The 24,908-nt window shown below is 43.1% G+C and overlaps 2 protein-coding genes across 8 annotated transcripts in view; one reads left to right on the plus strand and one right to left on the minus strand.

Annotated features, from left to right (window-relative positions):
* EBF1 (EBF transcription factor 1) overlaps positions 1-24,115 on the plus strand; it is a 393,420-nt gene extending 369,305 nt beyond the window's left edge. For 4 of the 7 annotated variants that reach the window (XM_082453917.1, XM_082453918.1, XM_082453919.1 and 1 more), the window contains exons 12-16: positions 6,545-6,610; positions 7,576-7,753; positions 8,422-8,601; positions 12,391-12,585; positions 20,912-24,115. In XM_082453917.1, coding sequence (XP_082310043.1) covers positions 6,545-6,610; positions 7,576-7,753; positions 8,422-8,601; positions 12,391-12,585; positions 20,912-20,943 — 651 coding nt within the window. In that variant the 3' untranslated portion in view covers positions 20,944-24,115. Of the gene's footprint in view, positions 1-6,544; positions 6,611-7,575; positions 7,754-8,421; positions 8,602-12,390; positions 12,586-12,912; positions 13,387-20,911 lie in introns of those variants that run through there. The other 3 variants (XM_082453921.1, XM_082453922.1, XM_082453923.1) reach the window with 1 other exon arrangement.
* Positions 9,235-14,707, minus strand: LOC309656957 (uncharacterized protein; the record flags this gene model as incomplete). Its single annotated transcript, XM_082453967.1, has 3 exons — positions 9,235-10,031; positions 12,114-12,207; positions 14,507-14,707. 3 exons carry the CDS (start codon positions 14,705-14,707, stop codon positions 10,021-10,023), a joined length of 306 nt encoding a protein of 101 aa, XP_082310093.1. The 3' UTR covers positions 9,235-10,020.
* Positions 24,116-24,908: the final 793 nt, after the last annotated feature.

Genomic DNA, 24,908 nt, shown 5'->3' on the forward strand with positions numbered 1-24,908 from the left:
CCATTTCAATTTACTCTAAAGTGGTCCTTAGCCATAATGAGAATGCCCCTTTCAACGGAAACATGTTTAATTATATCTATGCTAGATGAGAGTGACTCCTCTCAGTCATAGGGCTTCTGAGTAAAGCGTGTTTAAAGTGTGACAATAAAGGCTTCTAATGATCTGCGGTGAGCTCTATTTCGAGAAGTTCATATTACCAGAAAAAATGAAAAATTTAAGGAATGTCTCAGAGGATCGGAAGCTAAACAGTGCTCAAGTAGTATTTTGGTTTGTTTTACTCCTTCCCTCGCTGCCCTCATTATATGATTTTTTAGGATGCAAAGTCTACCATTGTGGAATTTTCCATTTGGCTGAATAAACACAAAGGAAGTTGGGACATAAAACTACCCTCCACAGAAATACCTCTCAGTCAACTAGTATTTATTGCGTTGTACATCCAGCTCTGCAGGAAATGGGCTGCCAGAAACTTCCAATCAGTTTTTCAGCTTTTAGACTTTCTAATCAGTAGTGTCACCCACACTTTCAGAAGCAAGTGGGGAAAGAGCTAGAAGTTAAAGGCTAGTAAGCTGAATGTACTGTTTAAAATTTGGACCCAATGGTGAACTCCAAAGTGAGGAGGTGAACGGATTCAGTGCTGATTTCATTGATAGGTGCTTATCGACTTTAAATCAGGAGTGATTTTGCCAGTCCACTTCATTTTGTTTTGCTGATATTTGAACCCACTGTATCTTGAATCCCCTGATAGGGCAAAGTAGAGTGGTGATAAATGGATGTCAGGGAAATGTGCAGTGACAGGAAAGTATTGTACTTCTTTCTCGGGAATCACCCAGGTCAACTTGACTTTGATAATTGATGCTTACGTTTAGCTTCTGTTTTCTTCTACGTCCCGCAAAACATTATTTTCTAATTGAGAGAGCATAAAGCCAAGCACAGATTGCTTTCCCAAATTACAGAAGCATCCCTGGGCTTTAATTTTATGAGGGAGTTCCAAGAGTCTCAAAATCTGATTCTGAGATTTGAAATTAATGTTGTGTTGGTAAACGGGTACCCATCTGGCTTTATGAGTTGGTCTGTATGTGCTCTGAATGAAAGAAAGTTCGGGCCATCTCCCCTGCTCATCTGGGTTTGAATTACTCAAAACATGGAACTGGGTGTATAAATGGGCTCAGTATTGGATGGTTAGACAGCCTTGCCATTCTCTCTGGAAGGCTAGGTGGGCCCAGTGAATATGAGCTTATTAGCAACACATTTGAGATCAGATGCTGCAGAGAAGATTCACATGGAAGGTGAATAATCCTCAGAGGTTTTATTGTCATGAAGTGGAAGGAAAGGTGAATTAGCCGTGTCTGCATATCCGACGTGACGTGCCTGGTTCCTAAGAGTGTGCAAATACCTAAGTATTTCTAAGAGCCTAGGAGTACAGTTAATAAAAGGCTGATGTACATCAAGACAAACCTCATGTTGTTAGCAGCCTATAACTTGAGATAATGTCTGTACCCGACATGATTCATTATATTAATCACAAAATTAAAATGTAAGTACAAGCCAGCAGGAGTGAAGGAGCAAATTCACTTAAAAAAAAAAGTGGTATTAGAAAACCCCCCAGTGATCAAGACCTGACCTTTGGGAATTTATATATTGGATTTAAAGGTCTAGAGCCAAATGGAGCACCAAATTTAAGTCTTCTGCTTTTATAAACTATGCCAAATACATGACTTGGTCATTTCCTCATGTAAATTAAGCATGCGCTTTTAAAAATCAGTAATGATCTTAGAATAAGCTCTTCAACAAGAATTTCTCAAGGGCTGTGCTTTGCTGAACATAGTGCTAGGGTCTTAGAGAAGGAGATTAAGACCTCAAAGAGCCTATAGTCTGGTTGTGGAGATTGCAGACTCACACATTTAAGACCAGAGCAAAATGACCCCACAGCGTCCACTTCTGTGCAGTGCTGGGCGGTGTAGTCACTGCTATTTTTCAGAGGAATGAGAGAGGTTAGGAGCTGGGGTCTCAGTGAAGGTGGGGTTAGTTCTGATAGGATAGTGTAATTATGAAGAGCTCAGGCTCTGATGTCTAACAGGCCTGAGATTGAATCCCTACTCAGCCATTCATTAGTTGTGTGACGTCAGGGCAAGTTGGCGGACCTCTCTCAGTTTCCTCGTCTGCCAAATGGTGATACGGAGTCTCACCACGAAGACTGAATGAGTTAATGTTTCCCTTTCCATAAACAAGTTATGTTTTCCACTACTCTACCACCACCACCAGCACCACCTTCATTATCAGGCCCTAGAGGATGGGAAGATATTGTAAATGGGCACAGACTGAAGCCAGCTTCCCAAATAAAGTAAAGGCAAAATGAGTAAAGGTATGGAGATAGGAAGGAGCCCAACATGTTACTTCTAGGCTGGGGAGGACTAACTAGCCCAGAATAGAGGGCAGTTCTTCAGATGTATAGGGAGAGGAGATTGGATAAAGAGGGTAGGACCAGATGGTGGCGGAAATCTTTTGCAATCCCCACAGAACACCGTACCTTAATTCTGGGAAGATAGGGTGCCTTGAAAGGTGCTGGAGAGTAATATCGGTGTGTGACCGCTGGGACAACAGGAAACTCTAAAATTATTTGCTAATTGACTGGGTTGCAACATACGAAGTAAAGCCAAATCTTCTCTCTGCATTTGTAGCCCATTCAGCTCTTTTATTATAAAGGTTCCAAAACATAGTAAAACTTGTACCAATTATACTTGAACTGTTTCTCGAACCCCACTCATCCTTGAATCTTCCTAGTGTTTCTACTAACTCTAAGCAGATTTAGTATGGTTCATCCATTTTTTTTTCTCTCTCCAGATCCCCATTCACATAATCATCAATCGATGGTCATAGCAAGGCAGGTAAAGACAGGTTTTAATTGAGAAAGGAAATGGTCAGCAAAGAGTTCTTGCTGTTTTTAAGGAGTATACATTTTCTCTTTCTTTAAGAGAGAAGAAATCCAAAGCCATGAAAAGAAAAATAGTCTGACTCAGGATGTAGGTTGGAGAACAAGCATTAGCTCTATAAGGAGACTCTGGGGCTTTTCAATACTTAGGGTACTAGTATTTGTCTTCTTAATTCCCCAATGGGATATGTATTTTTTTTTAATCCAAGGATAGGATTAATTATCTTGGAAGAATCTAATTCCTACCCTCATGTTTTAAACTGCAAGCAGGGAGACGTTTTAAACATTATGAAAAGAAGAGAAAATCTCTCCTGACAAATAAACGCTTTGAAAAATTAGATATTAGTACTTGTCAAGTGCTCTCCCTTTTCAGAAATACTAAAATTGCATATTAGAATGGAAGGATCCTTACACAATGCTCCCTCCTAATGTCGCAACAAATAAGACTTTAGGAACAATTTCAGAGACAAAAGATTATATGAAACATCCAGCTCGTCCCCTTATGGGAAATTTCTCTCTTTAACATCCCAGGCTCAATCATTTCCTAATGTGAAATTACAGATTTTTCAAATTACCATATAAAACTGCAAAAAAATTACACTTGTGACCACCGAAGAGATAGCATATACTATCAATTTGATTTTAAGAGGCATACATCTTTTATACTACCTGTCATTTTTATAATGCCTTTTACAAATTTAATCAATACATTTTAACATTCTATATACTTTAAGTGCAATATACAATAAATATTCAAGTTTCATCTTAAACATGCTTTAGCCTTTAAATTGTTAAAACTGCAGTGCCCTTTCAATCTCCTTACATAATGTCATAAAATATACATTTCAAGGTAAATGAAGTCAGCTACTTCAATTTAGTCCCTCAAACTGGTAGTAAATGAGAGGTTAACACTATGGTGCCAAACCCATTATTGAGTAAATTTAGCACCTTGGACAGCTCTGTAAAATCTTTATTGCTTTCCTGACCTGCTCGTCATGTTCTGTCTGTGTGTTCAGTGGCTCTCAGCTCTGATTGAAAGGCAATATATTAGATCCCCAACACAAACACGCTTGGGGGCTAGTTCACTGGGAGCGTAATGACATGGAGGTGAGAGCAATTTTCTGGTCACCGAAATCCAAGCACCTTGCAGGTCCGCTGCACTAACTCATAGAGGACCCAGAAATTTCCTTTCTCCTTCCCATTTGCAGAAATAACTAATAGAAGCTGAATCACATTGGCAAAGCTGAGCCAAAAGTGGGCTCTCCCTTAAACCCCATAGTTGATACCACGATGAAGGACATTTTAAAATAGGCGAGATATCATTTAAGGGAGTCACTTCCAGGACACAAAGTCAGGTTCATGCACTGTCCTCAAGACTGCTGGTCTGAAGCAATGCTGGCTGCTGACCCACCTACGGTGGCAACGTGCCTAGTAGAAAGCATGTCCTGGCTCTTTGTATTGAAGAAGGAGGCAACTCTAGGAAGTGAGATTCACAAGCTTCATTTTCAGAGGATTGAATGGTGATGAGAGCTCTGGGTATTGAATAAGGAGAAAAAGGAACAAGTAGATTATGTTATTGAAAAATGTTATCACCAAAAATATATCAGTTTAAAATATACAGCCTACACTGATAGTTGGAATTTTTCAGGCACAAAAACTTCAAAGATCTTGGAGTTTATTGTGGAGTTTACCTTCCCTCCTCCCTGGTTCTGTGAAATTAATTAAAAGAAGAAGCACTGCTCTAAATCCTCAATGATACTGTTCCAAGATTGAAGTTTGCAAGTGCAGTTTCTGACTGCACCTTATCTTGCTTTTGACAAACAGAGACTTGTATTTTTTTTTCCCTAAAATGAAAGAAAAATACCTTCTCTGCCAAGCCCAAACCCTGGCATAAATATTTATTTGAAGAAATAAATGAATATAGACCCAGAGAAGTCAAATTTTGGTAAATAAACTAACTTGATCCCGTTTTGTTTTCATCCTTCCTAAGAGCCAGATAAAGCCGTGAGGTTTTAGTGAAGGCAGCACAAGCTGATTTGATCTGGGGATAGGGTTTACTGTGCCCATACCATAGTAAATTATTAACTGCTGTTGTCAGAGAGCACTGCAAACAAAAAGTGGTAGATTATCTTGTAGCTTGCATTAAAAAAATAAATTATTTCAGATGTATTGATTCAAACCCCATTGATTATATAATGTTTTTCACTCCTTATATGAAAAATAACAGAACTGTTTTATAAATGGGGTCTAGCAGCTTAAGGCAAGCATAAATGTTTATTGAGAACTGAAAACCCCTCTATCTCATTTTTGAATTTAGGACATTATATATGTCATAAGTAGTTACTGCAGTATGACAACTATTTTATCTTATAGAGGATTTAAAATCGAAAAATGCTAATATGTACCTAAAAGCGTGTCATTTCAAGAGTTGTTCAAGAATTTTTGAAGAGGCTATGGTGACAGCAAAATGAATGCAATTATATCCCTATTTTCTGATCAGCGTCTGCAGTATGTGAAAATTGAACAGCACTGCTTCTCCATGCAGAAATCTATTGTGTAAAATGTTTAAACTTCTTTTTGAAACTTTACCCACAGCAAAAAAATTATAAACATATCTTGTTGCAAATCACTTCTGATAACCACACCACGCCTTCATGTTTGCTTCTCTGATAAACCTCCATTTTATTTGTATCAAGCTTAACTTTCCTTTTCACATTCCAGTATAAATGAATCTGCAGAAAATTAGGGCTGAATGAAGAGGGAACGATTTCTTGTGGTTAGAATGAAAACACATTACCACCACACACATTTTTGTAGAGCGCCCTATATTATTAGAAACAAGCATGCTAGCTAAATATGGAAGCCCACCTCAATGAAAAGGAGACATTTTTTCTTCAACTGGAGTGAACAGTGGAGCATGTATCTAGAAGGAGAATGAATGAGCAAATGGGGAAAATGACAAACAATACTGAAACAGCAAAGCATTGCTATAAAAGAAAGGACTCTGCCAGTCATGAAAATTGGTGCAGAGGGAGCTTCCAGGGGCAGGAGAATTCTTCTGTAAGAACCTCTGACAAAACAGTGCATTGCCCCAGTAGATGGGTTTACTACATCGCCCCCTTATATCATGACTCTGCCATGCAAGGGAGATAAACAAAAGAAGTTTAATGCTACATGCTTCTAGTTGCTGAAGATTGATTGGACACCTCTTGAAAATGACCTGTCTGATAAGGTCATGGTTCCTGGAATAAGCAATTAAGTGCAAAATAAACACATCTTAGGGATTCATAACATGCACCAACTGACATCCATCATAGTAATCTAGTAAATGACCTCGCAATTGTATTCAGCAATAAACATATGAGTGCTTTATCGTGCTTATGGCACACTATTGAGTGATGTATTTTATCTTGCAGTACCAATGACGCTCACCTTTTGACTTGATTAAGTGTGTACGTGAATAGGGATAAATTGGTGATTTAACACCATTCAGGGGTTCTTTTAAAGCAGTGCGTTGGCAAAGGATGGCCATAGGAAAATGGAACGTGATCATGTGAAAAGATAATGACATCCTGCCTTCACTCAGAGGACTGTATCTGTTTTTCTCCTTGACAGGAAGTGATACTCAAAAGGGCTGCAGATCTGGTGGAAGCGCTGTATGGGATGCCACACAACAACCAGGTGAGCATACTGGGTCTAGAACCTTCCACATTCAACGGAAGCGCCTGGAGTCCTTATTGGAATGAAAGAGTATGAAAAATACAAAAGCTTTTGCACGAGTTCAGAGTATAAGTCATTCGGACCTAAAGGGTTGCAAGGCCATTCAAGTCTTCTCTCTTCTTTTGTAAATCTTTTAACGCCTTTTCTAGGGAATAATTTTTTCTTACAAGAAAAGGTACTTTATTTAAAAGGACTCTTCTGTGGGAATGTAGTTCATCACTGAAGAAGAGAGTTATCGGTGCTTGATTTTATTCCTCTCAGGTTTTCAAGAAAATTTAGGAGGAAAAGGGGGGTTTAATTTCTTCTCCTAAAAAGTATAATGAGGCCTGAATATTGTCTGCTTCTATTTTGTAGAGCAACTCCATGTATCTGATTCAACTTGCTCAGGAAACTGAGTCTGAGAAATCCTCCTTCCTTTCTTGTGTCACTTGAATCAGTGTCCAAGGGACACAGTCCCATTAATACTCAGGGACACAGGTCATCATGTAAACTTGCCCTTAACTTCATCTGGGGAGATGAGTTGCAGGGTGTGTGTGTGTGTGTGTGTGTGTGAGACCCCCAGAGTTCTCTGTGTTACCTGTGGGGAAGGAAAGCCCCAGGTTGCTGTCCTGTACTGCGAAGTAGTATAGAGGACTGGCTGAGTTAATGGGCCTTCAGAGTCAGACGAACAGGGTTATGCAGCCCAGCTCTCTCCTTAAATAGGTAAGTGTCCTGAGGTGAGGTCTTGGCCTCTCTGAGCCTCAGTTGCCCCATCCGTGGTATGGGCGTGATGATGATGAGACTGAACACACAGGTTGGTTGAGAGGGCTGCAGAAGTTAGTGCCGTTAACCATGGAAAGCCCTAAGCACGGCCTGTAGTAAACACTCGGAACGTGGTACTCCTGGGAATCTGGGCAGCTAAGGGGGATGTTCCTGTTACTTTTCAGGAGATTATTCTGAAGAGAGCAGCTGACATCGCAGAGGCCCTGTACAGTGTCCCCCGCAACCACAGCCAGCTCCCGGCCCTCACTAACACCTCGGTCCACGCGGGAATGATGGGCGTGAATTCCTTCAGTGGACAACTGGCTGTGAATGTCTCCGAGGCGTCGCAGGCTACCAATCAGGGTCAGGAGCCCCACTCTTCCCCTCCCCATTTCCCTGCCCCTTCCCAACCTCAAGCTACCCCACCCCCATTTATTTGGCACAAAACAGTGTTTATTTTTTAAAATTCTTTTTTTTTTTTTTTTTTTTCCCCAAAAGGGGAGATTCCTAGTCTGTGTGTATCAGATACTATTGTAGAATTTTGGTTCTAGCCATCATGTCTGGTAACTTGGTGGAGGGGCTAGAAAGGATGCATGCATTTAGTTATCTCACCATTTGACTTTTCACTGTAAACCAGGAATGAGAGATCACAATGAGGGTTGGAACTAAAGTTCTGGAGGGGCCAAAGCACATCAATCATCCTCGCCCAAGGAATAGGAATCGGTTACCTCCAGGATATGTCTCTTAGATTGGGATTTATTTCTGTTCCCAAATGATAAGTTATAGGTCCTGCATTGCCACTTCTCACAGGCCCGCTAAGTATCTATGATCTCCTGAGAAATGTGTCTTTTGCTCGCTTCCCATTTTAATCATGGAGCTAGCACCACCAATCCACCCATGAATCACCTGGCCCCTTCCCTTCAGGATGCGGCGATGGGGCAAGAAACAGAGACCTTCCTTTCCCCAAGCTTCTCAGACCCGCCACCCATCCGGACGCTACCCTCATCCTTGGTTTTGCCCCCGCCCCTCAGGTTTCACCCGCAACTCAAGCAGCGTATCACCACATGGGTACGTGCCGAGCACCACCCCTCAGCAGACCAACTATAACTCGGTCACCACGAGCATGAATGGATACGGCACTGCCGCCATGTCCAATTTGGGCGGCTCCCCGACCTTCCTCAATGGCTCAGCTGCCAACTCGCCCTATGCCAGTAAGTAGAGATGTGTGTCCTGTGTTTCTGCACATTTTTGCTCTAAGAACTGGGCGTCGTGCTGTGTGGCCCACTGTGCAGGTCTCCCCGGTCTGAGGACCCCTGCCCCACCAGGCGTAGACCCAGGTGATGGGACCAAAGCCAGCACCGTCCCCAGCAGGAATCTCTGCCCTCATTGCTCACCGTCCTCCCCATCTCCCTCACAGAACTTGGCTGCAACCAAAACAGCAGCGTGATGTCATTGCAGGAACCCAAGCTTCCAGTCAGTCAGATGGAGTTGGGTTTGACTCTTTCTTCTACCAGTTACTGACTGGTGGCTACGGGCAGGTTCATCTCCCCTCTAAACCTCAGTTTTCTTTATCTGTAAAATGGGGAAGGAACCAGCACCCGCTCCCATACAGTTGTTGTGAGACTTGGATAAAATAATGCACGTAATGAGCTCGTCCTGAGGCCTGGCCCATAGGAGATGCAGTCAACAAATCTAGGTGCTAATCATAATGACAGAATGATAATATTAAGTGGTGCTGGTAGTATAGCATACTAACAACTATCCAAACTTAAAAATCTCTTTTTTTAGTGCTTGGAAATTTTTTTCCCCTTTGTGTTTGATATGTACAAAGAAAAAACGAAAACTGAACAAATCAAAAAACACACTTTATTTTTTTCCAAAAATTTGGCATGATGAAAAACAAATTACACACACACAAGAAATTGTTCTTTGGTGTCTCGTCCCTGTCTTAAAGAAGCTTAGCTTAAAGGATTTTTTTGTGCAATGTTTGTTTAGATTGCGTCTAAAGAACCTCAGGAAACTGGCATCTTTCTTTACATATAAAATGTCATAGGCTGTGTTTGCGCAATCTCTTGATCGCCCTTTGAGGATTTTTACATAGAAAACCAAGTTCATCTTGGACAATGTGGGTGGCTCTTCCGGTGTATAAAATATGTAAACTCTTAGAATTTTGTGGGATGATAGCAGCTGTGTTGTTTGTTAAATGAAAGAATGGTCATGTTTTTAAAACGAGAGTCTCAGCTAAAAATACGGAAAACGACGCTTTCTCTGATGATAGTGGAAATGTGGAGTGTGCTAGGCTGTTTGTTGAAAAAGGAAAGATCATTCTTGGCCTTTGTGAGAAGTTATTTCTGAAAGTAATACTTAGGACCATTTACCTTCTGGGTGAATTTGTAGGCTCAGTGTGTGCTAAATCTCTATATTTCTTTATTTCTACTTGATCTGCTTGGAATCAGCAGCTTGTTGAACATTTAAAATTCCCCCTAATAATCTGCATATATTACGTCTGTCTGCCTGAGCATCAATGTTTGGGGCCAGTTTCACATTAGATTTTGATTCATCAAAAAATTGTTTCTCACAGATCTATCATTTCAGTGTTCTCCCTTCTACTCACTCAATCAGAAAATGCTTCAATCATGACCTGAAAATTAAAAGGTGGCATTCTTAATTAAATCAATAACCTAATTGCTATGTGGTAGCAATTCAATTGAGGGGCTTGGATTGCTCTGTCTTCCCAAGCCCTTGCAGACACCCAGCGACTCGAGCCTGAGGTTGCATCTGTCAGACTACGAAACTTCGAACATTTAATTTCCATTAATTGATTTCCTCAGTGCTCACAAATATAGTATTAAATTCTCAAATAGGCTCTCAGATGGGACAGTTTTATCTGCATAAATGCAAATAAAACAATAAACACAAAGCCCAGCTGATTTGAATTTTTGTCTCCATAATATTTAATTATTCATAAACCACTCACGTTGAAAAATTCCAAACAAACAGAATAGAAAATAAAATAAGACATTCCACTGGTGAACACACTTTCTGGTATAGTGGCTGATATCTAATAATGTTATAACAAATGGAACTGCTTGACTATATTTCACCCCTTCCTCTGTTAACGCCCCCTCCCCAAACTCCCCACCTCTAAATACACATAATGATCGCATTTGCCAGGGAGATTAATTGCCTTCCTCAGTGAACCAGCAGGATTTCAAGTCTACGAATATTTAAAAATCAGACCTCCAGTGCAGGAGTTTTGCAATTTAAATGGGTGTTATTATTGAGCGTATTTTCACATTTACAAATCCTCAGAGATGTATAAAAATGCTGGTCTCATTAAAAGAAAAGTACAGTTTAGAAAATGTTGGTGAAAATTCTGATGATGGCGGCTCTGTGTTCTGCTCCATAAAGCATCCGCTGCGTCTGGATTGTGTAGTGCTGAGGGCTGATTACAAGGGGTCATTTCCCCCCACCACACGACGATGGCAATCACTGTCTGTGACCAATTTGATAACCACTTCCCTAACTTTCCAAAGCCAGTAGGCCGAGGGCGAGGCCATCTAACTGGCAATTTGGACTCTGCTGTGCTCATGGGAAGGGGCCTGTCTGATGGCAATCTGTTTGCTTAGCAGGGTCGCCTAGTAGAAAGAGCACTGCATTTGGGTTTGGTTCCTGGCCTCACCTTCCAGCTATGGCCCTGGGGCAAGTCACTGGACTATTTTCTGAGTCCCAGCTCACTGGGTTTGCTCAGGTGTCAAAAGGATGTAATAGGTCCCAATTTAAGCTTGCTTGGCCAATGACATAGACGAAAAGGATGTGAAGATTCTTGCAGGTGATAAAGCAATACATAATGTTTGTTTATTACATAATGTGAAAAATAATACAGTAAAGGAGGAAGCGCCTAGAATTTGAATTAAGTGCCTGAAAATCATCAGACAGGATTCATACTTTTTCCCAGGAGATGGAGGAAATGGAAGGTGAGTGTGTGATGGCACCAGTCCTGAGTGTAGAGGGCTTTCATGTGCGCAAAATCTGTCTCCTAAAGTGACCTGAGATTATTAGCAACTATCAAAAGATGAATGAAAGGCCAGGCAGAGAGGACCGTGGTTGGTGGAGAATGTGCATCGCCCAAACTCTTTCGTATCCCCAAGCAGCTAGGTTTTCTCTCTCTCTGAACTGCCAAAGGTCTCCTATCATTGATAATTCACGTCCCCACCACTCCCAGACTGTGAGTATTTACATAAGGCTCCGATCCTGCTGCTTATTAGTTCACACTCATCTCTGTACAGCTCCGCGGGGGACAGAGAGAATTTGGAACTTTTTGACTTGTAGTCCTGCGTTATTCACACATGTTGTACGTGGCAGACTGTTTATCCACCTGGCTTCCTACCTACCTCTATCCGTCTTGTGGAGCATGAAGATACAGTCATATCCTTCAGGAAGCTGTAGCTTCATGGGGAGACAGGCCACACATACACACCACCATCTGCCAGTGCCTTAAGCTGGAACCCTCGTGTTGCCTTCAACTCACTCTTCTTCCTCACACCTCTCCTTCCACTGGTGACCACACTCTCTCAGGCTGGCCTCCTCCTGTCTCTTGTATCCCCAGACCCTTTGCTAGAACCTTAGTTTAGGCCCTATCTGGAATGTTTCCCCTGACACCTCCTCCATGAAGCCTTCTTTGGTCTCCCTTCCCTGCCTCCCCAGAGTTGGCCATACTCACCTTTGAGGCTATCATGTGGTACTCTACCCCTTATAAGAGCACTCTTGTTTCCTGGCTTGGGATGCTCTAGCACGCTGCCTGGTACATAGTCGGCCTAAAACAAAAGGAAACACATGCCGCGTACCAAATGATGAGAGCAGACAAGACCCTCAGAGTTCAGGGAAGGCTCCTGCTAGAAGGGCGGCCTGAGAAGGATGGGTGTCAGGGTTGGAGCTGAGCTGCCTTGTGTCAGGACACCAGGAGAGGCACTGATTTCTCTTTTCCCATTGCCCCTTAGTCGTGCCATCCAGCCCCACCATGGCCTCCTCCACAAGCCTCCCCTCCAACTGCAGCAGCTCCTCCGGCATCTTCTCCTTCTCACCAGCCAACATGGTCTCAGCCGTGAAACAGAAGAGTGCTTTTGCGCCTGTGGTCAGACCCCAGACCTCCCCACCTCCCACCTGCACCAGCACCAACGGGAACAGCCTGCAAGGTAAGCCCCAGGCCCCACCTGGGCCAACCAGATGCCCTGACTCACCTTCCCAGGGCCTGAAGCAGATGCGCCACTGTTGCGAGGGGAATGGCCTTGGGCCTGCCTGCTTCTGTCCACCCTCATCTATTCTGTTCCTTTGTGTTCACCCTCGTTGGCCCTGGTCCCTGACCCCCCTGGCATCCCTCCTCTGCTGGAGTTGCCTGAGCAGTTCTCTTTCCAACTCCAGCAATTCTGCTCAGGCCCGGGATTTGCTTGAGAATACTGTTTCCACTTACTAATGCCATCGTTTCTCTTTCCTCTCTCATTCCCTGTGGTCGCCATAATCAGATCAGTCTTTTGTGGACTCTAGCAAGTTCTCCACTTCAGGGTCTCTCCCAGGACTGGCCTTCTCCTGAAGTAGGTTCCCTTCCTGTTGCCTGTGTCAGCATGCACATTTGGTGGGGCTGATAATGGGGAGGTGGTGAGTTGGCCAAGCCAGAGCCCTGAGGTTACAGCATCTTAGACCAAAGACCCAAGACTTACTACTGGGAACCAGAAACCCCAAAGTGCTACTAGAGGACTCTGGTTCATATCAAAACTGTTCGATTTCCTCCCCCTCATTGAATATGGAAAATAACAGAGTAACCAAATTTGAGGTGACCTTTCTATTCATTGAGAAGAAACCCAACCTTTTAAAACGGGTCCCACCATTTCTTACACTTTTCTTACTGGCACTGAGTTGTGGTGTTGACCTGCATGACCTCCCTCCTTCCCCACAGTGGGATTGTGTGATCAGCACTCAGAGCCCCTACCTTAGAGACGAGAAAGTGAAAGGTTAGCGAGGTTATGGAATGGCTTGACTTCAGACAGAGGTGGGTGGCAGAGGCTGGCTTCAAACACAGGCTGAAGAGTTCATCTCCTCCCTCCAGCTTCCAAGCACTTTACTGCTCAGAGGGGGCAAACAGGATGTATCCAGGATTCGTAAGGCAGCTGGCAGGGAAGTAAGATCAATAAGATCATCAGCTGCCATTCCTTGAGCACTGACCAGTGCTAAGCACTGAGCCTGCTTTATCTTACTTAATCCTCACAACTTCCTGATGAAACATGAGGACAATTATGATCTCCATTGTACAGAGGATAAAACTGAGGCATAAGGAGAGAAAACACCTGCCCATAGGCGTAGCCAGAAACAGTGGGGATGAATATAAACCCTCAGGGTCTATGCCCTAACCCTTAGCCTACCCAGCACCCCACGGAGCCTTCCTTCACAGCCGGCTTACCCATCTTCACTGATGGAGGTGAGTCATGGAGGTCGAGAGGGGTCAGGGGGGCAGCCCTGTTTCTTACGTCTCTGTCTATCTATTTATACTTCTATACACGTACTCTGTACAGGACACTTTACACTGATGCAAACTTACATCCATTCTCTTGAAGACCCTATGAGGTTGGTGCTACTCCCATTACATAGATGAGGAAATCAAGGCCCCGTTTGCTCAAGGTCACATATCTAGTAATGGTGGAGCCCAAACTGAACCCCATCTGTGTGACTCCTGAGCCTGAGCTCCTGCTTCCTTTTCTGACTCCATAAGGGCTCAGCAAGGCACTCCTCAAAGACCTGCTGGCCAGTCTGCCCAGCACAGCCAAGGTCAGTGCCCCTGCCCCCTCCCTGAAATATACATACACTGGCAAAGCCATCTTCTTAGAGGGAAAAGGAAGATAATCGGACTGTGGAACGACATTTCAGGAAATATTACTTGTGATAGGAAATGCCCACCCCACAAAGGGGAGCCCCCCATTCACTCAAGTCTCTTTTTCCGCGAAAAATAATGCTTTGGCACGCTCAGTACACCTCCAGCTGGCAAACTGAGAATATAATGCTTAAGCGAACATAACTTATAATGGGTTTAAACAAGGATAAAACCCATGGAAAGCAGAAATCTACCGTTCTTGAACTGCCAATCACAACGCTTGTTAAACACAGACTTGATGTCAGGAAGAAGGTATAATGGGGTTTGTAATCCGCCGTGGAGGGCTGGCGCTTGAGAAGAAAAAAGGCCCACGGCTCTTGCAGGGTCACAGCCGTATCACTGGCCACTGGTGACTGAAGTGGGCAGCCGTTCTGTGAGGCCGAGTGTCTTTTCATGCCATGTGGGCCAAGGAGAGAGGAGGAAGGGACTGAAAATAGGGACTCAGCTTGAATTTTAGAACCTCCTGGATCTAGGGAACTTGCGGTGGTGTAGGGGTGTGTGGGGGTGTGTGTGTGTGTGTACGCTTAAGTAATGATGAAATGGCATCAAGACAGGGACACATAGAAAGTTTGTGCATTTGTCACCCCCAGGGCCTTTCTAACCCATGTCTGCACAGATTCCGAAAGTACAGAGACTGCTCCCCCCTTCTGATCCGCAGCTGAGTCTCCATCACGTTTCTAATGCACAGCTCACAGCTGGGAGGGTTTAGGGTGTGACTCAGGGACACGCTTTGTGCTGGATTTGCTATTGTGGATGACACTGCCCTTTCCTTCTAGTTGAGCATGTGTCCTGGAGATGCTTTCTGGTGGTTTTTGTTTTTCCAGTACTGTCATGTATCAAACATCCCTAGTTTTGGGGAGGTGGCAGCAGAGGAGGAATGAGTAGAGAAATTAGTCACGTTAACTGATACCATCTTGGAAGCTGTCCTCCCTCCTGCCCACTCCTCTCCTCACCACCCACTCACCAGGCAGGGCCCACACACCTGGGGTCACACGTCTGTCCCCTGCACGCTGTCCCTGCGGACTTGGGTGTGATGCATCACTGTTTTCAGGGAGCGCTTGCCTTGGAGTCTCCCCCGAGAAAAGTGACATTCTGACTGGAGGCTGCTAGACCCATAACTAAAGAATTACTTCATCTTCAGCTGTCTAAATTCCACTTCTATTAAAAAAAAGAAAAAGAAAAGAAAGGACACAGGTGGGTTATAGAATTGAGGGTGAGAATCTCTGAAGTGTTGCATTCCTCCTCCTCCTTTTCATTGTTACAAGTAACACCTGCTTCATTTGGACCCACCTCGTTCAGAATTGTGATCATTAAGACAGGGCAAGTGACAAAGGAAGAGTTGGTTAAGCAAACTGACCACATAAACAAGATTAGAGGTGACACATTCAGGCTGTTTTAAGTGTTTTAAAGGTCTGTTTACCTCCAACTACCACTCTGCTAATTGTCCATCATTCTTTTTCTTTTTTTAAGCCAACTCCTTAGAGGCCCTTTTCCCCAGCAGCCCTTTCTCAGCCTCCTCTGGTGACAGCACTCATGTTTATTCCCCAACAGATACGCACTGTGGTCTCACATGATGGTGATGACAATGGTCACAGCCACTAACGTGGGAGAGAGGGCTTCTTCCCAGCCTGGATTTTTCACTGTCTCATGTGTTCCTCCCAACCAGTCTTAGGTATAGTCTGTCTATTGTCCCCATTGTACAGATGCAGAAACTGAGACAAAGCCAAGATGGCTCATCCAGAGTTATGCAGCTAGCACATAGGGGGAGGCTGGGGTTAAATCCCAGGCCGACTGACTACTATATCAGTCCCTGTGCTAAACGAAATGGTCATAGTCAAGCCACTGGGCTAGGACCATGTGGACCAGAAAATGCTGACCTTAAAAGCTTTTCCTGTGTTAGGGGAAACATGACACCACGGGAAAGAAAGCAGATCTGTCTGGGAGAGGCTGGACGCCCAGCTGTGGAAGTTCAGAGGAGGGAAAGATTAGGGAGAGTTCGGAGCAGCCTAGTGGAGAAGGGTGCCTTTGAACTGGACCTTGGGTGAAGGGCAAGTAGGATTTGGGACCAGGGAGATGGGGGAGGAGCATTTCAAGCAGCAGGATCTAGGATAACCTGAGCCAGAGTCACGTGTAGGGGGCTGTGCACCCTTCTGCAGCACAGGCACCAAGAAGCAGGGAGAAGCTTGAACAGGAGGTCCTTACCTGGGAGTCAGAAGCTCCATTCTTTACTGATACTTTAAAATTCACAGTTTCTACTGTGATTCCAACTGGTTTTCTCTCCCAGGTAGCTAAAACCTTTGACGATTTACCATCCGTCTGAGAAATTTTTTAGGACAAAGCAACTCTATCTCAGTACTTCTGGGGTCCCATAGATGTTCTGTTAAAAAAAAAAGAAAAAGAAAATGTTATGGTCAAACAAACCTAGAAGATGGTGTTTACTGCATCACTGTCTTGGAGTCACAATGCACGTATGTTTAACTAAAGGCTCTGAGACACCCCGCGGTTAAACAGAAAAAGTTTCCCATTTTGTTCTCTGCACTTCTTTGCCCACGGAACACTTTTCCGAATGTTAACACCAGTGAACATCCCATGAAAAACTTTGGAAAATGCAGACATATTTTGAATTTAAAGATAAAAACACAGAGAAATCTCCTTCCATTCTTATCTAGAGAACGTCATTGATGAATCCTAATCTTAGAGTCCCCAGGTGTGTCTGTTTTCAGAGCCCAAAGACCTGCGTCACCTCGTACGCTCAGCTATTGTCCTGGAGACATCCTTCCCCTTCTCCTAAAGCTGTGCCCCTACAGCATGGATTCTATGCAATTTCAGGCCTTAAAGGACTTCACTAATCAAGAGACAGGCAGCCCCAAGAATGCTGTCACCATGCCATTGGACCTGTCCCCAACGTGGGGAGTTGAAAGCCTAACCATGTCCCAGACAGTCTCCGCAGTGAAGAATTAAAAAGGCCAGAGTGATTTCACAAAAATTGTCCGCACGCTGTGCTGCTTTCTTTCCCCACCTCCCTGAAGCGCAGGCTGGCCGGCCTCACCCAACTCTCTGCAGCCTGGTAGCAAATCTCCTGGCATTGTCTTTCGCTCCACGCACATGTTCGGTTTGTGCAAAAGCTCTTCCCCCCATTCTGTTCCTGATTAGCTCCTCATTCTTTCTTACACATATGGTGGTTCAAGGAAGACCACATTCCACCCTCTCGCTCCAAACTCTCCCAGCTCGGCAAAACTTTCCATTTTGTCTTTGTTCTTATCACACTGAAAAATGCATTGCCTCTCAAGCCAGTAGTTTTCTGCGCTTTGGTCAGGGCACGTGCTCACCCAGCAGCCAGGGGAATGGCAGAGCCTCCCCCGTCTTGTGATGTCTTTGGCACATGTTACTCTCTGAGACTGTCGTGTCCTCATGGAAATCTTCACGGGCCCCACTGGGCCAAGTGCGTGTGCCAGTGGCATTTCTGGAACATTCTAAGCCTGAAACACCCATCCCTCTCACCCATGTAAGTAATCTTGGGGATTACAGCACGGATACAAGAAAAACAGCTTCTAACATTCCGGGAGCTTCCCTGCAGTCGTGCAATGAGGTTTCTTTATTAAACAGCCACTTTAGAGGTGCCTAAATTCAGAGGCCACAAAGGGAGCGCTCCTTTCCCAAAATTTACTCATCAGTGAGGGTTCCGCGTCTGGAGTTTAGGAAGTGATGGATGAGATTTAGGGAGCTGTAACCCCCTGATATTACGTGCAAAACTCTGGGTGTAAGTACCTCTGGGGCTTCTTCTGGAGAGAGGTTCCCTGGCTTTTGTTAGACCCCCCAGAGGAATCTGTAGGCCAACGAAGGAAAGGTAGGAAACTGGGTGCAGACCACAGCCACCCCTAGACACCCCCAGATATGTATGCTTGTTTATTTGGTTTTAATTTTAACTTTTTGCTAACACATATAGACTGGGCTATTTTATCTTTTAAAAAATCCACCTCTCCACCTTCTCTAGAAGTAATTCGAAAGCTGGGGCAGCTGTGAGCAGGCATTCCAGCAATGGCAGCACAGGGGGAGCATTTAGCGCGCCACCCACCCTGTAGGAGGCAGACCTGGGCTGAGCCACCTCAGTCCCCACGGAGGGGACCTTGCTCACTTGTGATCCCAGCCTGGGCTCTCAAGGTGCTGGAGTTTTTGACTCCTGTGTTCCCGACTAAGAAGCAGTTATCTGTGGGTTGGCAGCCCATCACTTAGCTTTGCTTTATAGCTTTTAATGTTGGCCCTGATAGAATTAGTTTAATCTAATTGATCTAACACACCATTCAGGTACCAGAACACTGAGTAGCTCTTCTTTTAAAAAATTCTGGTCATCTAGAATTAATTAAAAAAAAAAAAAAATCCTGATGTTTTTAGGGCCCAGTTGATACATTTTGGCTGGGTCCACTGACGGAAATAGCAGGAAGTTGGTCAGTTTTCTACTTTGTATCTTATTGACGCTGCCTGATGTATGCTACAGGAGACTGCCCTTTAACGCCAGGCACACGGAGTAGATTTTGGCGGAAGGCATAAGGAGACACACATATTTTGCCAGAGGGTTAGAACTCCCACGGAAAGGCCTGCCTTTAGTAAAGGTGCCTGGACGCACCTCCAGCCTGGAGGAAAAGATCCTTAGGGAGGCAGGACCATGCTGAGATGTCACACGGCAAAGACCCTCTTACCCCCGCTACCTCCCCCTTGCCTTTGGAGCTACAGCATCTTGAATTCTCAAGGCTTGGATTGAAATACCCAGCTCCCCATTTCAGTCAAATCCAGGGCTCGCTTGACTCTTAAGGGGACTGCATCTCCAATGGATCCCAAATCTTTGGGGGTTTAAGTTGGTCTGCATTTGGCAAGTGACACTTCCTGTTTCTAAGAAAAATGGCTTAGGATGGCTTACAAAAAAGACTCCAGGAGCTTTTGGACTGCGAAACGGCTCTTGCAAAACAACATTTGGATGATTTACGTGTAAATGAATCAGAAACATGTGGATTAAATTTCCTTGTGAATACAGATGGGTTTAAAAATTAACGGAAAAATTGTTTGTTTGGCAAAATACTTTTTTTTTTAAATTGAATTGAAAATGCCAGGGCTGGGGTAGGGGCAGCAGAGGAACGTGGGGCGCACGGGGCTCAGAGCCTCACCTGGCCTTCCGACGTCTACTGCAGGATTTGCAGTAGTTGGGGCTCGCTTAAAAACAAAGGCACATTCTCGCAGACATTAGAGTTGGGAAATTTAGAAGGTCACTTCCTAGATGCAGTCACCACTGACAAGGACACTCATTTAAATTTAGAATTGCCAACAAAAAGAAAGCAATGACTTCCTCCCTCTGCCTGACAGGATGCTAAGCCATCATTGGGAGCCAAAGATGGCTGCCTCTTGCTTCTAATGTAAGCATTGCTCTCATCTCCACATATTTCAAAGTTGCCATCCGGAACTCTGCACTCATCCCTTTATTCCTCATACCCACCCTGTGAAGTGTTCCATATCGGATGGTACCTAGTTGATATGAGGAAACACAAGCCCAGAGAAGTTAAGCGGTTCGCACCGGTCACACAGCTCATTTAGCGGCAGAAGTTAAAAATAACAGCAGCCCACCTCTATTAACTAACTAGGAGCTGATCCGGGCTAAGCACTTCGCACTGGTTGTTTTATTTAAATCTCCAACAACCCTAACAACATCGCGGCCCTTGCAAATACTGATACACTGCATTTCTAGCTGAGGAAGCAGAGAGGTTCAAGGAGACAAGCAACTAGCTCGGGGGACATACTCAGCAGGCAGAAAAGCCAGGGGTGGAACGCTGTCAGATTCCCTGCTTTTCTAAATACAGCTGTGTGTGGGCTCCTAACTCTCGGCTTTGCAAGATTTTTGATTATCCCATACGGCCTTCCCTTTGCCTAGGATCTCTCTTTAGCTTTCCTAGGCTACAGTTTTCTAGGGACATGGTCAGACCATTCCAGAAACCCTGAGTGAAGCAGTGGCATAGAAGACATCCTGCGTCCGCATCCTCCAGTGAACAATGCCTTCTGGGGCCAGTATCCCCTTCTCCCAGGCCTGAGGACCTAAATGGAGTCACTCAGATCGCTGCTCTGGGCCTCCGTCCTCGTGCTGACACGGAGCACAGGCAGAGCCACGGGTTGTGGTAGAAACTACTGGCTGTCACAAAGGACCAGTTTTTTATTGTATATTTTGGAAGCGAAAGGGAGGGGAAAAAAAAGAGTGACAAACCGAAAATTCTCACTATTTTGCAAGCGTTGGGCTGCAACTTTCCCAGCAGTATGCAAACTATGTGACTTTCCAGTTATGTTTTAAAATTGAAATCAGATTTGGAGGGCTGCTTAGGATCTTCTTTTCTGTTAAAGACACATACACATGCGGACATACTATCATTCTTAATAAAGTACATGTATATTTTATAACAAAAACTCCTTCCAGGGAAGATGAGAAAGCACATGTGTGGCTAATATTCAACCAACATAGTGGTGTGTGGGTGTTTTTTTCCATCTTTTTTTTTTTTTTTTCTCTCTCTTTCAGTGAGAAGTTTGGATGCAAAACCATTTACTCTTGTCTTCTCTTTTCACAGCGATATCTGGCATGATTGTTCCTCCCATGTGAAAGAATTGCCTTGAAGAATTTTATTAATGAAGAGGTTGGATTCTGCTACAGAAAGTAATCTGATACAAGTCCCAGAGTGGAACTTTTAACTCAGGCCTTTTTAAGAGGAATCACAATAACTGCAGATTTTTAAACAAACAATATCACCGACCTTGCAAATACTGAAATTGGAAGGGATCTGCTAATGCAGGGTGTTGGTTACAGTTTACCTCCCAAGTCCTTGGGGGGATATATTTATTCTGTGTTGATAAAAGCAAATCCTCTTTTTCTTTCTCTCTCTCTCTTTTTTTTTAAAGCTTAACTCGGCAATCATTTGTCTTTTACAAACCATAAAGCTGTATACAAGGGACACTATAAATAAGACTCCATGTTTTAATTTATGATGTTTTTAAAGCTGTGTAAAAGGAGAATGAAATGGTGATATTTACAAAAAAGTTTAAAAAGAAAAAAAGAAAAAAAAAAAAAAGCTTGTATGGGACAGAATAGGAATGCCAGTTAGATTTTTTAGAAAACTAAGGGTCGGCTTTTGCGCCTTAAAGCATATCAAGTGGTAGTTACTCGGACAGTGCATTTCCAATATCTAACTTAACATGCCACCCCTTAGCAGTGCAAGCTTATTTCTCTCTTTTGTATTGTTGTCTTAAGTAACTGTGTAAATAAATGCAGCCTGGAAAGTTAAAAAGTGATGTAAGTGATCACATTTTCCCCTTCTACTCAAAAATCCAGTGCCTCTAGACAGATCTTAAAACTGCATATTTAGACCTGACAGCACTCTCTCTCTTTTGCTTATGTCAACTTCTTCGGAAGCCGATGGCCTCTCGAGAGCTTGGTGGCACACGTGCTGTGTGAGAATCTCCTTTGAGACTTCATGGAACAGGGTCAGGCACAGAATTCCACATAATGCCCTCCAGTTATCAAACCAAAAGCCCACTTACACTCCGCCATTTACGTGGTTAAAGTTTACTCATCCTAAATGCTGAATTCATACCAATCCTTCAAAAGCTGACAAAAGCAACATGGCAGGTATTTCAGATTTCCCATTCGAGATAGCGCCTCTATCAGTCGACCCTTACCATTTGTAACATAGTAGATTGAAACAACAGGTTAAGTGCTTTGGAATTAAGAATAAAAGGAAACTGGGAGAAAGGAGAAGAAGGTTGAGACCTCCAAAACATGGTTTTCTGTTTGATGGGAATTTTTGCTCTCATTATCTGGGAAGTGTTCTTAAAAATAGGAATTAATAGCAAAGATGCAGCAAAGCTCTGAGGATGCATTTGCCTGATATTTTTTTCTTTGCTGTTGTGTTTTGTATGTAGTTATAAATACTGTAGATTTTTTGTGATTTTTTGCCAAAGTTGTTGTTCTATTTATACATTTTAATGTCTTAAGACAGTTTTTCAATATCACAAAAAAAGATTTTACTGCATATTTTGCAAAGAAAAAAAAAGCTCACTACCTTTAGCTTGCACATACTTGCAAAGTTAATTAAAAGGCTTTTTGTTTTAAAGGGGATTTTGTAAGATATCCGTATAAATAATGTATTTATCTTTGGAATTTGTACATTGCTTTCCCCTTCCTGCTTTTCCTCCAACTCCCAGTTTATTTTATTGTGTATGTTTGCTATGTGAAAAGTACGTATTTGTTTGGCCACCTATAGTTATATTAGCTGTTTCAATGTGATTTTTAAACATTTCATTTATAGTTATTTTTAGTATTGTTTTAAACCATGCTTAATTTTTTTTAAATTTTCACCCAAAAGCCATTGTCTATTTTTGTATTATTTGTAAGTTAAGAAGTTTTTTCCAATATATGGCAAAAATAGTAGCATATTATTCTTGTAGCATTTAGTTCTGTAGATTAAAAAAAATGTATCCTTTGCTTTGGAAGCTTACAGAAAAAAACCCTAATGCTGTTTTACTCTATTAATATGCATGGAACCTCTCCCTTTGGAGTGACGCATTTTGTGCATTAAATTCCGGGGAGAAACTTCATAGAAATCAATGAACATACTTTCTTTCCTAAGTCTGCTTGTATATTTCCTCTGTCTTTCACATAAATATAAACCAGCAGATTGGATGCCTTAACAATGCAAATCATATTCATTTCACTTGTACATTGTAACTGTGCACCAGAACTGTCAGTCATCACTAACATTCTAAGAAAAAAGAAAAAGAAAAAAAAGAAAAAAAAAAAACAAAGAAATCGAAAAGCACAAAAGAACTGTTTTGTTACCTTAAGACAATGTAACTTTTTCTAGTAGAGCAAGAAATTTACAACAATGCTGCAACTGTGCATGCCCCCATATGGATTTTGCAATGGTTTTCACTAGACTGTCAGAGTGCGATTTTTATGGGTTGGTGAGGGTGGGGGAGGGGTGTTGCGGGAGGGAAGGGAGGGGAGCAAAGCTGATTTTTCTTGGTGAGAAATAATAATAATGATGAATAATAATAATAAAACTGGAAAATGTAAGCAAAGTGGACGCATTGCTTCTCGGTACTCAGAAAGGTTGTCCGAATTCGTGTGCTAAGCGCTGGCCTGAAGATGTGTATAATTTAAAGCCATATTTTGTCTGGTGAGCCCCTTAACTGTTTGTGAAGGACCCCAGTCAGCCGGTGAGGTGTCGGGCTCAGACCTTGACAACAAACGCCACCCACTGTCAGCCATGTGTAGTGGTTAGAACTTTTCTTGAAAGTCCAAAGAGCCTTTAAAATGTGTATAATTTGTGTTTTGTTGCCTCTATTGATATTGATTAGATGAAAAGACGTTCTGGCCCTCTGACCCTCTCTCTTCTACACAGAACTTTTTACAAGTAAAAGATGTTACCCTAAATACAGAATATGGCTTTAAAAAGAAAATGAAATAGCGAATTCAATTAAGATTTCAGTTCGGGGGTGGGGGGTGGGGGGGGGGAATACAGCTTCTGGATGACTGGATTGCAGGACATGCCCTGGCCTCACATTGTACTAGGATGCAGCTTAATGAAGTCATCTCTAAATCTAACCTTTCACCTTCTTATCAAACTTTTGGAATAGACACACACTGTACAGTTCAATTGTTAGAGAACCTAACTACTGTAGAGATTGTTATAATTTTTTTTTTTTTTGCAAACATTCAAGCTGTAAAAACTTTTCAACTTTCACAATATTTAATTAAAGTTACTTCCTGTCTGTGATGGCAGCTCCTAGTTGTGTATTCATTTCTCTATTTCAGATGAGTCCGAGTCCAACATAATGTAAAAGGTCTGTGTTTGCAGTTACTCAGGACAGTGTTGACACCCAGAGAAAAGCAGCAAGAGTAGTCTGGGGACACCCACTTTCCCTCTTTGTCAATCCTTGGGGATTTGCTAATCTGGGATGCAAATTGAACACACACAGCGTATTGCTGCCCTCTGCTGGCAGCAGCTGGACGCGCAGTGCCCATACTGGCCCAAGGAGAGGCCAAAAGCCCCAAGGATTACACTAGGCAAGCAATGAGATCCCCCGGAAGTGACTGAATTATGAATCCAGGATCTGGCCACTCTGGAAAGCCATCCTCCGTGCTACAAGTCTGAACCAAGCTCTTCACATACAGCTGCTAATTAATCAATTAATTATGTGCCCTGGCTCATTGATGAGGAGGCATGTGTGAACACAGAACCTTCTATGATCTATAGTTTTAAATCCCATGTGGATAAGACACTTTTCCTGTTGGATAAAACCAAATTTATCTGGAGTCAAACATTCTACAAACACCCAATAGGTCCCTGCTCCTGTAAAACGATTTCACTTTAAGTTCCATCATCATCATTAGCCTTTCCAGTTGCACATTCAATGCTTTCCCTACTTTTGCAATTATTGGACAGAGTAAGGTTAATGATGCTTGTAAAATGCCTTGAAAACTCAGCAAATAGGCCATGGACCAACAGAAACTTGATGACCAGAGCTAATAGGTCGTCCTACAACCACCATCACAATCATTTGTAGTGT

The sequence above is a fragment of the Balaenoptera physalus genome (genome assembly GCF_965194825.1).
Source record: "Balaenoptera physalus genome assembly, chromosome: 3".
Taxonomy (NCBI): domain Eukaryota; kingdom Metazoa; phylum Chordata; class Mammalia; order Artiodactyla; family Balaenopteridae; genus Balaenoptera; species Balaenoptera physalus.